Consider the following 13,979-nt stretch of genomic DNA (forward strand, 5'->3'; position numbering starts at 1 on the left):
GAAAGCTATTGTGTTGGTGTCTTTAGGGCTCTGATTCAAGGCTGTCGATGTGTTGAGCTGGACTGCTGGGACGGTGATAAAGGAGAACCCATGATCTTCCATGGTCACACGCTGACCTCTAAAATACCCTTTAAGGAAGTAATTGAGACCATCGCACAGTATGCCTTCAAGGTATAGACACATAAAGCCTTTTATAACTTTTATATTATACTACACTGTGATCAATATAATATTAGTGATCAATAACTTCTTCCTTTATCTACAGACGTCTCCGTACCCTCTGATTTTGTCTGTGGAGAATCACTGCTCCGTGGAGCAACAGGTGGTCATGGCCCAGCATCTTCACTCCATTCTGGGCAAAAAGCTTCTTACAAAGCCACTAAATGATCAACTACAACATCTGCCTTCACCTGAGGTTACACACTTTTATTTTTAACAAATAACATATCTCCTTTACCTTTTCTTTGCTTAATGTTTTGCATGTTCTCCCTGTAACCTTACCTACATTGATATACTTAAAACAGCAAATTACCATAGTACACTGTGCATAAATACGTAAGCACAAACTACCCAGATGACCAAAGTTGCCAAAATGTGCAAAACATGCAGCACCGGGTATTGTGTCCCACTATAGATAGTTTCAGCAATAACAACATAAACAAGTGGCTTTCGTGGCCCCCGCGTAACTTCCCTAAACTCCTTGAAGAATAAATAACAACAAAGTCCTTTTAAAGTCATTTATTAGGAAGCAAAATAAACAACACGTAGATTACATAGGAACCCAAAACATTTGTTATTTTCGACGAGGTAATTGTTTAAGAGTTCAGTTTCAGCAACTAGTCAGACCATTAAACAAACAGAAACCGGAAGTTAAGTTCAGACCAGATGCTTATCGCGTCACTGCACTGGACTTGGCCTTTTGTATAAACCATGACTTTTTACTAGGGGTGGGCGATAAATCACCTGCGATTCTCATGCGTATCTCATCAGTAAAGCCTTTTTCGTGATTAATAGTAAATCACCTTCACCTGCTTTCAAATGGAGCGGCATTTACTACACAGAGCCTTAGTTCACCGAGAAGCTAGGCAAAATTGCATTCATAACCGTGGACAAATCGCCTCTGATAATGTATGTGATTTGACCTACGGCTCTGTGTAGTAAATGCCGCACCACTTGAAAGCAGGTGATGGCGATTTACTACTAACTAATCACGAAATTGATGATGAGATGCGCATGAGAATCTCAGACGATTTATTGCTCACGCTTACTTTTTTTTACATATTTTGACCCTTTAAAGAGTAACTAAACCCTAAACCAACTTTTTTTAGTTAATGATCTGTAAGAATGATGCTTTATTAGTGCCGTTGGGATCTGCCCACTTTTCTCGCATTTTTCAAATATTGCCAGTGGGTGGAGTCCGGCTCTGAACAGGGGTTTAGTTACGCTTTAAAGTCTGTGTAAAGTCATTTCAGAGAACTGTTTTTAAAAGCATTATAAATGTATTGCTGAAACACAAAGACTGAAATATGTAGTGCTTAATTCTGGAGTTACACCGTTTTTTCATATTTCATAGTTCGGAATTATTGGGGCGGGGCCAAAATGCTGGCTCGATAATGCACTGGAGCCACCGACCATGGCCCCACCTCTAACACAGTCGCGAGAATTCATTCAGGTTGTAGCGGTATTTGAAATTTGAGAGAGACGGCAGCTTTCCCGCAAGTGGGCGTGGTTTTTAGCACTGGCAGCGGACACACCCCCAGTCTTTGAGAGCAGAGAATCATGCCTGTTTTTTTTTTTTATTTAGAAAACTTTTTTATTTATTTAATGGTTTTTAATTATTCAAATGTGTCTGGGTGGTTAATATCACATGTTTCTGTGGTATCACAAACTGAGGGCACATTTAATATTGGACTTTACACAGACGTTAATTGATTTACCAAACATTAAGACATTACACAACATTCATTTCAAATTGATAACCAAAGGCTTTTATCCAAAACCTCTTCCATGCATTCCCTGAAAATCAAGTTTGGTTTTGTAAACCTGTCTGTCTGTCTAACTACTTTGTTTACTTTCTAAGGGTTGTAAGTAAAAAAAAACACTACATCCTTCCAACAATAAGTACAGAAGTGTGTTCAAACACTTCAAGGAAATGAGTAGCCATTTACTACTATGAATGATTTTGAGTCAACATCACATGACAGTGCTTAAAGTTATTGTGTCAGCTTTTGTCTCCAACATTCTTGCTCTGCTTTATCATCATATGCTTGTGTTTTATTATGGTGGTGTCGTGTTTCAACATTCAAGCGGCTGAAGTAAATAATTGTTTTATGTCTTTTTCAAAGTCTGAGATGGGGGCCTAGTTTTATGAAAATGTATAAACTTAGCATAAATTAAACTTAAAAGAAATAAGGCTACCAACAAACCCATATATTCCTGCATTGTTTAATTTAAAATGTTAATATATGAAAACTCACATTTTGCCCTTTTTACTCTAGGAGTTAATGGGGCGGATCCTGATTAAAGGGAAGAAGTTGAGTGGTGATCTGACAAAGACTGACAGCTGTACTAGCTTCACATCTAGCTCGGATGAAGAAGTAGCTGCTGGAGGGGGCAGAAAGGGCAGAAAGGATTCTGGGAAGGTGAGTTCTGATGTGTATTAAAGGGGACATTTCACAAGACTTTTTTAAGATGTCAAATAAATCTTTTGTGTCCCCAGAGTACATATGTGAAGTTCTAACTCAAAATACCCCACAGATATTTTATTATAGCATGTTAAACATACCACTTTGTATGTGTGAGCAAAAGTTTTGGGTGTGTCCTTTAACATGCAAATGAGCTGATCTCTGCCAGTATTATCCCCTTCTGACATCACAAGGAGAGCCAAATTTCAATTACCTATTTTTTTACATGCTTGCAGAAAATGGTTTACCAAAACTAGATCTTTTTCACATTTTCCAGGTTTATAAAAGCCCTGGGGACCCAATTATACCACTTAAAGAGGCCCTTCCACATAAAACCGTTTTTACTTGTATTTTTTGATATGTGTTAGGTCCATGTGTGTTTGTGTTGTGTCGTGAATGTGAAAATTAACTTTCGCCTCCTCTGTCAGCTCTAGCCACTGAAAAGAAATAAGCGTAGAAATCAGGTCAGTTAAAAAAGCTTATCAGTGTGACGTGGAACTGATCGAGGTCATTAATATTCATGAGCTCTTCAACTTGAGCCCGCGCCCACATATTACGTGTAGTTGAGTTAGTTTTAATAACAAGTTACAGCAAGGATGGCTAAACGTCAACCGTACCGTAATCGGGCCATTGTTTTTCGTCGAGAGACATCATTCCTATTAAACGAGGGAATCATAACAGTTGCTACATATTTGGATGTTCAGAAAAACGCTGGATTTGAAGAGAGACTGCGATTAAAAAGCGGATCCGGACAGAATTGCGCAGCTTATGTGAGTAAAGCACTTTAGTACTTTGTGTCACTGTAGTGGCCGGTGTTTTCTCTTCGGAGGGACGCGAATTCATGCTGCACACACGTTGAAAGGGTTTATGATAAAAGACACGCACGCGTGTGTGCGAGTAAAACACTTTAGTACTTTGTGTCACTATGAGTTCTCTTTAGGGACGCGATTCACGCGAATTCATGATGCACACGCATCGAATGTGATAAAAGACATGTGTTTGTTTGTGCGTTCGTTACACGTGTGTCGAAAGGGTTTGTGTAAAAGACGCGTGTGTGTGTGTGTGTGTGTGTGTGTGTGTGTGTGTGTGCATGCATGCGCTGCTACACGCGCATCGAAAGGGTTTACGATAAAAGACACGTGTGAGAGTGTGTGTGTGTGTTTGTGTGTGTGTTTTTGTGCGTGGGTTTACGATAAGGGTTTGTCAAAAGGGTTTATGATAAAATATGCGTGTGTAAGAAAGACACTGTGTCTTAAGACACTCACTTGACATTAAACTGATTACACATGAGATTAAATTGAAAGTTAGTTAGAACGAAAAACTGTTATCCAATAATAGCAGTGGGTGTTTACTTCCAAGTCGTCAATGCAGCCCGCCCATTAAAACGGATCACTTCTCTAACCAGCCTCAAAACCAGGGTACAAAATAGCCTATTACTTATTGCTTTTGATGTTTTTGGATGTAAAAATCATGCAAACATCATGAGTAGACCTCAGACAACAGTCTAAAACAATAAAAACGCCAGAGGAAGGGCACCTTTAAACATGGAAAAAGTCTGATTTTCATGAAATGTCCCCTTTAAGCTCTAGTCCAGATTATTGGTTGAAAACGGGGTTTAAAATGTTTAAGCAAATGCCTAATTTGTGTCTATTACGTGGTTCTCTCAAAAAAATTGATTATATTTCATCTCTAACTAAAAGTCTTATGTAAAAATGAAATCACTGGCTGGAAGAACATTAAACTTGTTAGGGATGCACAAAGAGCCACTTGAGAAAGAATTTTAAATAAAAAGTAACCACTGTATAACTACTTCATTTATCAGGTGAATGCATTAGCATATATACTGCATCCAGAACCACTGAAATGAAGTACATTTCAATGCATTCATATTTAGCATGCAAAATCTGTGTGTATTGTATAGTATGCACTTATATGTATAATTTCCCTCCCCAGCCTGTGACCTCTAAACTGAGTCCTGAGTTGTCAGATTTGGTGGTGTACTGTCAGAGTGTACTCTTCCAGGGTTTCGATGCAGCCAATCAGAGTCCCACTAGTGAGATGTCATCTTTTTCTGAGAACGAGGCGCTCAAACTGATCAAAGAATCAGGTGGGATGAGCAAGTCTTCCTTTGTTTACTGAACTCCTTTGATGTTCTTCTAAGAATTAAGTCTTGCCCTGCCATAAAAAATAAAAGCATGCATGTGTTTGCAGTTGGCCTGCTTTAGTAGTAAAAAATATAGTTGTGTTTACTATATTAGTTAATTATTCACCAACACTGGTTAGACGAATTACGCATGAGAAGACCTGAAAAGGATAGTTCACACAAAAATTCTGCAATCATTTCCTCATGTTGTTTTAAACCTGTATGATTGTTGAACACAAAAGAAAATGTTATTAATAGACAGTTCAAGAACATATTCTGCTAAATGATGGTAACCACACAGTTGATGGTATCCATTCACTTCCATAGTAGGAAAAAACAAATACTATGGGTACCATCAACTGTGTGCTTACCATAATTTATCAAAATATCTTCTTGAACTGTCCCTGTGAACTACATGTGCCTAATTGTTTAATTGTGCGTGTTCTTGATCCGTGTAGGAAAGCAGTTTGTTCGACACAACAGCCGACAGTTGAGCAGGATTTATCCATCGGGTCAAAGGCTACAGTCCTCCAACTATAACCCACAGGAAATGTGGAACGCAGGCTGTCAGATGGGTAAGGCGTTAATTATTCAGATATTTCTGTATTTGCACTGCAGAGAAACTTAATTTGATTCTCAAACTGTTTTGTTTAGTGGCTCTGAACTTCCAGACAATAGGAGAGCAGATGGATCTGAACCAGGGCCGTTTTCTGCCCAACGGTCGCTGTGGATACATGCTAAAGCCTGAGTTCATGTGTCACCCCAAATCTAATTTTGACCCTGAAAATACAGGTGGAGGGCCAGGACACATACCAACACAGCTTACTATACGGGTGAGCAACCTGTTGTTTCAGCTGGCCAAAATGCCACAAATATAGTTCAGGCTCCCATCTGCTTTTTAAATACACTCTTGAAAATAAATATGCTACCAAACATTCTTCACAGTGATAGAGGAACCATATTTGGTTACCTAAAGTTTTTAAAAGAACTATTTCCTTTCAACCTTTTTAAAGTCTTACAAAAATCTTTTTCCACTACAAAGGGCCTTTTGTGAAACCAAACGAAAAGGTTTATCGGATGTTAAAACTCACACAACACACGCTGTTTCTGCTTATCTCATGTTAATCTTAACCCTGGTTAAACAAACTATATCCATTGACTCAGTGCTTTAAGTGGGCCAAAAGAGGTGCCGGTACTCTATTGTTTTTTTTTCCTGACTCGACTCGGGTTTTATATTCAGCAGTCAACAGAAGACCTTGTAAAAAATAATAAATCCTTTTATAAGTTTGTGGATTTGCTTGAGCTAGAATAGCTACTGAACATAAATAAAATGTGCAAAAGGATTTTGAAAAAATACCATTAGAAATAGCTATTGTAGAAAGAGCTTTTGAACATAAATAAAATGTGCCTAACATAGATATGTGGGTAAAATTTTCAGCATGGTTAAATGCTAAAACTATACTAGTCAACATTTGAAGTATATCAAAAAGGTTCATCAAAGTTGTCCTAAGACAAGAACAGGTTTGGGGTATTGGTTTTAAATAACTTTTAGAAAAGGTTTTGATCCACTTCAAATGTTGACTAGTGTAGTTGTTCAGATAGAAAGAGCTTGAAAAAAACTTTAAAATGACGTGAAGACCATGTCTATGGGTTCAAGAATAACAAAATACTGGCCATTTGAAACTCGAAAGTCATTTATTTTGTCCCATTGTTTTCCATTTTGCGGGTGGTAAAACTACTGTGCACGTCGTTCAAATTCATTGAAATTTCGTTCAGTTGTAGTTAAGCAATTAAACTAAATGTATATTACAATTTCAAGAATGTTTTCTGCACATCGCCTGATGAAATCCGAAGTTGCGTCAAGGGGAACCAAAGTGACAGCCGCGACAGCGGAGATTATCACGTACCTACAAACAGGTATTGAATAAGGCTTGCGTTAAATTGCGTTCTGACTGTGTTCTTTTACTACTCAGAGTCTAAAACAAGGAGGGCATATTAAGTGTTCATTGTATTTTCATTTTAACCGAGCAGCTATGGTTGCGCATTTCACACACAAACACACACCTCTCCAGAGCACGTTGGCACTGACTAACCGACGCATGCGCTTTTAACTTGTAAACGCAAGGGTGTATGGGTAATGTAGTCTCTGCTCTCGGAGGGACGAATTAGAAGGCGTACATTAAGGGCGCTCTGAAAAGCCGCAGCGCAGCCAAAGGATTAAATTAAACCTCTGATTTTTAAACAGATGTGCAAATGAGCGTTCCGGTACGCTAAAAGCACGTTCTGGGCGCACGGAGAGGTGGTGGTACCCTCAAGAGCTATTTTTGGAAGTGGCGGTACTGAGTACCGGTGGCGTTCCGGCCCACTTAAAGCACTGCATTGACTCCATAAGGACTTCCGCTGTACTACCTGCAGTGAAATTGTCCAAAAAAGAAATAAAGCAAGATTGTAACGAATGAATCTTTCATTTCCGAAACTTTCACAGAAATTCTCATTTATACATCCAACTGCTTTTTTAAAACTTTGCCTACGCTTAGCATGAGGAATCCTACTCTTAAACTGTGTTAATAAGTCATACACCAAACCATACAGCAAAAAATGGTTCCTCTATGGCCCTGTGTAGCATCTTTATTTTTAGGCGTGTATGTGGATAACTCTGAAATAGAGCTTAGATCGGGCCCAACAAATCAAGCCCGACTCTACCCGAGCACGTTGTGTCCAAGCCTGGCCCGGCCCGACATGTTCACTGTAATTATGAGCCAGAGCCCGATTTAAACCCGACCATTTTTAATATGCGAGCTGTTATAACCAGGGACAGCGTCAGATTTTTTAACACAAGTGCTGCTGTGCTAGATCATTTAGGCAATTGGTTGATGAAAAATGTATCAAAATAAAGATATAATTAATACTAAACGAAATAAAGAAAATCTTTCTTCAGAACAAAACTTAACAAACTTGAACCTAAATGTGCTTATTTAATGGCTAAAGCACGTAGGCTACTACAGACTCTCTTTTTGTACAAATTGTAGCGCATTCATTTAATTCTGAATTTTGCACATGTAAGTTGAAAGGCATTTTTTGTGCATAGTAAAACATATCTATAACATTTATCAAGTTCATAATTGTGCATTCATTTATTAATTATTATCTTAATGAATAATACGACAAGAAAGAAACATGTAAACTGCGTTGTTTATTTAGACATAATTGAATGGATCGTAAATGGATCTGAAATTTCGAATGAGGAAGCGTAGAAAAATATAAAAAATGTGCTTTATGCGTCTGTTTACCCCGTATTTTTTTTTTTTTTGCTGTCATAGGCGAGCAGCGAGACGCATCTAATGCACGAGACGAGACAAAGCAACACATATGTTGTCACTAGTTTCCATACCTCTGATTTTCCTCCAAACTTGCTTTTTCAAGCTCCATGTTGCACTTAAACTAATAGTACAGCAGGTGTGATGTGTCAGGCATGCGAGAGTGCGAATGGACGGGACGTTGCACATGACATGTGACGTGCTTTATTGAGAGCCCGACCCGGCCCGAGGATGGTGTGTCGGGAAATAAATAAAATGGGTCAGGTTGAGTCCGGACTCGGGTTCGGGCAGAGAATCTTAAGCTCTACTCTGAAATTCTTAAATAGCTCTAGTAGATAATTTTAGTATAAAATTATTAATCTTTTTTACTATATATTGTTTATTATTATGGGTCTTTACAGGTGATTTCAGCCCAGCAGCTTCCCAAAATAAATACTGACAAACCCAACGCCATCGTTGACCCTCAGGTCTGGGTGGAGATCCATGGAGTTTCCATCGATAAGGCTCGTGCCAAAACCCAGCGCATTGACAACAATGGTAAGGCCGTTGTTACCAACCTACATTCCATAGTCTTTATTCAGCCCGCCGCCATATTGATTCCAAAACAAGTCCAGAGGGTGCGCTTTAAACATTGAAAATATGTCATTTAAAACATTTCCACAGGATAAAACATTCAGGAAACATGGATTGTTAAAATTAGAAGGGACATACAACAGATGTACACTTAGTTGTTGTTGTCATTTATTGTAGCACTATATTGATGCTTACAACATTAGAAATTACCAGTTAGCCAACAGGCTAATATCCAAAACAATGTGCTATTCTCATCTCAAATTAGGTCATATGTCTCTTTTAATTTTGTCAATCATTGTTTTTTGAGATTCTTTGTCCTGTGGAAATGAGTGAAATTATGTATTTTCTGTGTTTGATGGCTAAATGACCAGCATCCCGATACAAAACAATATAAACGCACCCTGTGGACGTCCATCCCTCAAAGCTTTGTTTTGGTATCAACATGGCGGCAGGCTCAATACGGTCTATTAGGTTTTTGGATTGGCTTGGACCGTATTTATAGTTTCTAATCTAATATAAACATTAAACAGTGACGTGTTGGTATTTAAAGTCAAGTAAATGCATTCATAAGCACGACTGTGGATGCACTGAAATATAATGGCATGCTTTTGTATACAGTTATTTATTAAATAAACATTTTAAAGTCACTTTGAAAAAAACAGCATTGCCAAAAACGTTATGTTTGTATAATTCAACATTTGTAATATTGTCTATGGCTCTCTGCATTTAATAAGTACAAACAGCTTTTATTCGGAGCAGGTTCACACAAAATTGCCCGATGAGATTTTGACTTTGTGTGGGTGCGCGTGTCTCCTACAGGTTTCAACCCACGCTGGAACTGCACTCTGAGCTTTCAATTGCAGGTGCCTGAACTGGCCTTGGTGCGCTTTTTGGTGGAAGATCACGACCACACAGCCAAGAACGATTTTATTGGCCAGTTCACTCTGCCCTTCACCAGCCTACGAATAGGTGTGTTCAGCGAGATTGATTTATATAAAAACAAGGAATGCTGTTATTCAAGTCTTGTATGAATCTGTAGAGCTTGGGGAGCTTAGGGAGATGGAAATCTTATTCTTGTGATCTCCTTGTAATGCATACAGCTTATGTTTAAAGAACACTGACATTATTACCTGCTCTGAGGTTATCATTTATCATTAAAAGCAACATGACAGAAGAGTAGTTATTACATATGGCATTTTGCTTGGTAAAATAGAGTTTGTTATATAACCCGGCAGGGCAATTCTCCTCCTAATGCATGGCTAGTATAAAATGACTGCCATTACAAATACACAAAGTCATAAGACCACAGAACAACACATTAGAGTTTCTCCTTACACTATATGTGTCTTTAAATGCCAGCATTGCCATAAATTTGAACTTTGTGATTTTTTTTAAGCAAATTTAATTCTGGGTAACTTTTGAAGTTGTGCCTGTAATTTGGGCACAATCTGTTAGTTGCTTTGTATTGCTTTACAAATTTGCATTTAATTCAAACCCAACAACAAACATATACAATAACCGGGTGATTCTCACGAAAACTTGGTTTTAAAAATGTCAAGCATGAAAATGTAAAAATTGCTTGAATTTACTTTTTTTCCCACCAGACATTGAAAAACAAAGTCTGGAGTAAATGGGAACATTAATTTAAAAACTTTTACTTATCATTTAACACTTTTTGTAACATAATTTAAAAAATTAGTCCTAAAAAATCTCATTACTGCAACAGTCAGAAAACATCAACACTGACATATTTTAAAATGACATGACAAACCTGAAAGAACATAATTTGGAGATTCTGCACATGCATTTAAAATCAAAGTATTATGCTTCTATTAATTAAATTAACATTAAATAAGCATCTGTTGCGGTAATGATAATCAAAATGTCATGTAAGCATTCTGACAAGACAATATTTCAAATTAACTGTAAAAAAATTATCTTACCTGGTAGCCATCTTGAAGTAACTGGTCCATGTGCTTGGTCACTCAAAATCAAACTTTATTAAAATTCTGTATGTGTGCTTAAACTGTTCTCAAAAAGTGTTGCGGAGGATGAGAACATCAGGCATGGACACATCATTTTCCTAATTTTTCTTCATTATTATTATACATGAATATTCAGTAAATATTTTTTCTGTCATCTAAAGTAGTCTAGCAAAACATCAATTTATTTTTTTTTCTTAATATTTTTGTGTTAATTTGATTAAATTACAACATAACGCATGTTCAAACACAGCCGGACACATTGCGGTAATGAGAATTTCAGCAGAAAATGAGATAAAATTTACAATTATAAATTCTTATGTTGAAATCACACATTGTGCAAGGTAGAACACATTATTTTGTTAATTTTGATGCTTTTTAATGTTACTATATTACACATTTTAAAGCTAAAATCATTAGTGCCGTGGTGTTTCAATGGTTTCGTGAGAATCACCCATCCGTTGCTTGAAGTTAAACATCACATTTCTAATTTTGAACTCTTTACATTCACTGTGTTGAACAGGTTATCGTCATGTACATCTGCTAAAAGCAGACGGCTCCAGTCTGTCTCCTGCCACCCTTTTCATCCACGTGAAGGTTGTACGTCGAGGAGTTTCTATTAAATCCGTTTCGGAGAGTTTGGGCAAGTAGTGATGTTCTTCCATCATGATTCCCTGGATTGGTTATTTCTGGAGGTACCCTATTGAAGGACAAACCCATTAATTGGGCTCTTAAGATGAAGGAACTACCAGCAGCACCTGTGAGACCACTGAGACACAATCGACTCAGTGTTTGTAGATCAGTTGCTGATTTATTAGCACTATTCGTTGTCAATTTGTTGATCTGATCTGAAACCTGACATGTTACGGACTGGTTAATGTCGAGTGTAAAAGTTTTACAGTATGAAGTCAGTATTGTTTGAAGCTACTTTACAAGTCAGTATTTTTATTTGTCTTAAAAAAAGGACAAAATGTCTATGGAGTCTCTGTGAGCCTTGAAATAAGAATTGTGAACATGTTAACCTACTGTTACATTAGGGCCTCTGCTAGATGTATAGGGCCTGGGACAAAATTAATGACGTGCTGACCTTCAGGAACAGTAAGAATGTGATGTAGAGGAAAAAACATGGCATAGATGTTTTGATTCATTTGAACACCATAAACATCATTATAAAAGAAGAAGAATATATCAGAATAACATTTATCGTTTTAAGTATGACTAATGATGAAATTAGTGTTTTAACCTTTTTAACACATTATGTCTGAGACAGAAGTTTTTATCATTAATGCTAAAAGCAAGCATTGTACAGTGTATATTTAGTATCCTTAGATGCTTTGTATGCCTTTCTAGATATTCCTGTACTGTTACAACAAATAGATTAAGATTTCATGATCACGTTTGTTGAATCATCATAGTTATAGCATTATAGAGAACCGTAAGGTTTTAGTTTAATTGTGTTTTGTCTGCTTTTGTACTATGCTAAACTAGACAAGATATATATTGCATATATAATGTAATATAGTATCACACATTAATATTTTAACTGCTATGTTTTTATCGCAGATTTTATGTTTTTAGTTTAGAAACCGTACTCTGTGATCTTACTTGCTCATACAGTATTATTTGTGTGTGCGTGCTGATTTTTTAGGCTTACAGATTATTACTAGATTACTTACTGTATTACAGCATGTTAACATTGATGTAATTAATTTTAACGAGTATTTATTTTTCTGTTATCAATGCAGTTCATTACTTAATACTTGTTTATTTTCTTGTGTATTTTGGAAAACATGTAGTGTGCCATAGTGCTAATTGTTTGTTTGTTTATTAGTGATTTTTTTTGTAAGATGTAGCGCCTTTGTAAGCATGCACACATTTTATAAATCTGTTTTTATTACAACTACTTATTGTGCCTTTTAATGATTTTTGAATGCATGTGTGAGAGGATGAGACAACATTTTATGCCTGGCTCTTCTGCAGTGAAAGCAAATAAATACTTTGGCTTTGTCAAAAACAAAAAAAATGCATTTGCTTAGCCAAGCTAACATCAAAGACCTTTAGGATGGAGATTTGACTGCTATGATTAAAAAGCAAACATTATGTGACTGAAGAACATTACAAAAATTTCCTAAATAACTAATTTTTGATAAAAATGAAATATAATTTTCCTTAACAAATTAGCAATAGTCTAGGCCAGGGGTTATCAAAGGGGGGTGCTTGATGCTTAGCCAGGGGTCCATGAAATAATTTGTCATAAATTATTATATAATAGTTTTCTACCTGTATTATTAAGAAAGGAATATTTACACATCAGTCTTGCTACTGTTCATTTTAGGAAAGCTTTTAAGATAAAAATTACAAAAGTTTTAAGTCCAAATGTAATTTGAACAAAACAACCCTCTTAAAACACCCTCTTAAAAGTTGAATTAACATGATTCATGAATGTGTTTTTGTTTATCAAAAAAAAGTGTAAAATATGTTTTATGGTAAGAATATGCTTCATAGGGGTTCTTAAAAAAATTGGTCTAGGCTAGTCATAACTTTTTTTTCTAATGCCCTGTAAATGCATTAGTTGTGTTAGTTAATATAAATGTAAATTAATAATATAAAAGTTACTAACTATTGTATTTTGCTCTGACAATTCCTAGTTTGAGAATCTGGTGAGAGGATCCCCAGTCATGTACATTTGCAAACATCTACAAGTCACTCAGAATTCATAAATAAAATACATTTAACAGGAGATACTGCCATCTCTTGGTCAATACGTCCATCAAACACATTTATGGATCGTTTTACAAGCCCTAAAATGGAGTGTTAGGAATAATTAATCTATAAAAGAACTACAGAGACCATCATGCTTTGCTGCCGTCCGCCAATAGTTGTGCGGGGTGTGAGGGCACGGGGCGAGAGTCCTACCGGAAGTGACGCTCCTGGTGAGATCGAGGACGAGTTCCGGTCCGGTGACGACGCGAAAATGGCGGCTAATTCAAACAAACAAACAAAAAATACAAGTAATGCACATAGAGAAAATCGTATCGGGATTGGATCAGAGACATTTAGGTTCGATGACACGGGTGAAGAGGAGGATGATATGGAGGTAGGGTGGACACAGGTTAATACGGGGAAAAAGGGGAATAAAAAGAGGAAAAAAGGTAAGGAGGGTAGATCGGAGAGTAGTAGTTCACTAGGAAGTGAGGAAGACGTGGATGAGGGAAATAAGAACAAGAGTGAATTAAGGGTAATACTTAAGTTCAAAGAAGAGGCAGGGGTTTCAGGTGTT

At 36.9% G+C, this 13,979-nt stretch overlaps 1 protein-coding gene across 1 annotated transcript in view; it reads left to right on the forward strand.

Annotated features, from left to right (window-relative positions):
• Positions 1 to 12,091, forward strand: part of plcd3a (phospholipase C, delta 3a) — a 32,925-nt gene extending 20,834 nt beyond the window's left edge. Inside the window, exons 7-15 of the mRNA XM_055191601.2 lie at positions 27 to 171; positions 266 to 415; positions 2,499 to 2,642; positions 4,638 to 4,791; positions 5,286 to 5,402; positions 5,482 to 5,660; positions 8,546 to 8,681; positions 9,537 to 9,686; positions 11,223 to 12,091. Of these exons, the coding sequence (XP_055047576.2) occupies positions 27 to 171; positions 266 to 415; positions 2,499 to 2,642; positions 4,638 to 4,791; positions 5,286 to 5,402; positions 5,482 to 5,660; positions 8,546 to 8,681; positions 9,537 to 9,686; positions 11,223 to 11,350 (1,303 nt within the window). The 3' untranslated portion in view covers positions 11,351 to 12,091. The remainder of the gene's footprint in view (positions 1 to 26; positions 172 to 265; positions 416 to 2,498; positions 2,643 to 4,637; positions 4,792 to 5,285; positions 5,403 to 5,481; positions 5,661 to 8,545; positions 8,682 to 9,536; positions 9,687 to 11,222) is intronic.
• The last annotated feature ends 1,888 nt before the right edge of the window (positions 12,092 to 13,979 follow it).

This window comes from Misgurnus anguillicaudatus, chromosome 19 (genome assembly GCF_027580225.2).
Source record: "Misgurnus anguillicaudatus chromosome 19, ASM2758022v2, whole genome shotgun sequence".
Lineage (NCBI taxonomy): Eukaryota > Metazoa > Chordata > Actinopteri > Cypriniformes > Cobitidae > Misgurnus > Misgurnus anguillicaudatus.